The following is a 1,534-nucleotide window of genomic DNA, read 5'->3' on the forward strand; positions in this document are numbered from 1 at the left end:
GGGCAGGTACTGCGGGGGAGGGGGGGCAATTAGTCACCCCAAATATCCCCCAAAACACCCCCAAACCTGGGCAGGTACCGCATGGGGAGGGGGGGGCGCAGTTAAACACCCCAAATGCTCAAACCCCACCTTTAAATACCCCAAAACCACCCCCCAAATACCCCTCAAAACATTCCTAAATACCCCTGAACCTCGGCAGGGACTGGGGGGGGGCAAAGGAGGAGTCAGGGGACCCCCCTTCAAACCCTCTCTACCTCCCCCAGAAGGTTTTGGGGTGCCCAACCCCCTCCCCCCCCGTGTTCACCCGGGTGGCCCCCCCCGCCCCCCCCCACCCCCCCCCCCTGCTTTGGGGGCCCCCCCCCCCCCCCCCCCCCCCCCCCAGCCCCCCCCGTTTCCCACCTTGAGGCTCCAGCGCTGCTCTCGGAAGGGGCTGCGGGGCCGGGCGCTCATGGGGGTCCCGTGCAGGAGTTTGGCCGCTCGTTTGGCCGCTCGTTTGTCCCGAAACTCCACCCAACCCTCGGCAAAGGACCCCCCCTGGGGTCCGCCCGGCCGCTGCCGCCGCCGCCGAACAGACCCCCCTGCGGGTGGGGAACACGGGGGGGTCAGAGACCCCAACCCAGGGGGGGCTGAGAGCCCCTCGCCCCCATTTCTGCACTTCCAGGGGGGTCGATGGGGCCCCCTGACCTCCCCAGGGACCCCCTGAGTCCCCCCGGGACCCCCCGGACTCACCCTTGGGCTGCAGGAAGACCCTCCCCAGGGACCCCTTGAGTCCCCCCGGGACCCCCCCGACTCACCCTTTGGCTGCAGGAAGACCCTCCCCAGCTCCCCGTGCGGCCGCAGCAGCGCCCGCGCCTGGCGGGGCCCGAACCCCGGCGGGAGGAAGGACAAGTAAAGGACCCCCGGGACCACCGGCTTGGGGGGCGGCCCGGGGGGCGCCTGGGCCGCGGGGGGGGAGCCCTGGGGACTCTCCTCCTTTGCTTCTTCCTGCTCTTCCTCCTCCTCTTCTTCTTCCTCCTCCTCCTCTTTTTCTTCCTCCTCTTCTTCCTCCTCCTCCTCCTGCTCTTCCTCCTCCTCGGCCGCCCCTGGCCGGTCCCGCTCTGCCCCGGCCATGGCCCCTGGCACAGGCAGGAGGGGATTAAAGGTGGGGTAAAACCCCCCAAAACACCCCCAAAAAATCCCCCTCAGAGCCCCTTCCTTTACTGCCCTCCCCCCCCCGGCTCCGCCCCACCCCCAAAACCCCTTCAGGGACACCAAACTCCCCCCCAAAGACCCCTCGGGACCCCCCAAATCCCCCTCCGGGACTCCCGTTCCCCCACCCCGACGGTCGTAAAACTTCAGCGCGGCCGTAAAGGGAGCGGGGGAGTCGCGAAAAGGCCGGAAAGCGCAGCGGGGGCGGGGCCTGGTCGGGGGGCGGGGTTTGGAGGTGGGGTTATTGCCGGGGCGTGGTCCTGGTAGGGGCGTGGTTTGCCGCCGGGGGGCGTGGTTTGCCGTCGGGGGCGCGGCCCTGACAGGGGCGTGGTTTGCCGGCGGGGGG

The 1,534-nt window shown here is 69.9% G+C and overlaps 1 protein-coding gene across 1 annotated transcript; it reads right to left on the reverse strand.

Annotated features, from left to right (window-relative positions):
- Nucleotides 1-399: 399 nt before the first annotated feature.
- LOC113980262 (activator of basal transcription 1-like) lies at nt 400-1,420 on the reverse strand (the record flags this gene model as incomplete). The annotated part of the gene is made up of 3 exons (XM_027707497.1): nt 1,317-1,420; nt 795-1,115; nt 400-578 (listed from the first exon to the last, which is right to left on the reverse strand). Coding segments are annotated over exons 2-3 (495 nt in total), but the record flags the coding sequence as incomplete, so codon positions are not given.
- Nucleotides 1,421-1,534: the final 114 nt, after the last annotated feature.

Source organism: Neopelma chrysocephalum, unplaced genomic scaffold (genome assembly GCF_003984885.1).
Source record: "Neopelma chrysocephalum unplaced genomic scaffold, ASM398488v2 Primary Assembly neopelma1_93316, whole genome shotgun sequence".
In the NCBI taxonomy this organism is placed as follows: domain Eukaryota; kingdom Metazoa; phylum Chordata; class Aves; order Passeriformes; family Pipridae; genus Neopelma; species Neopelma chrysocephalum.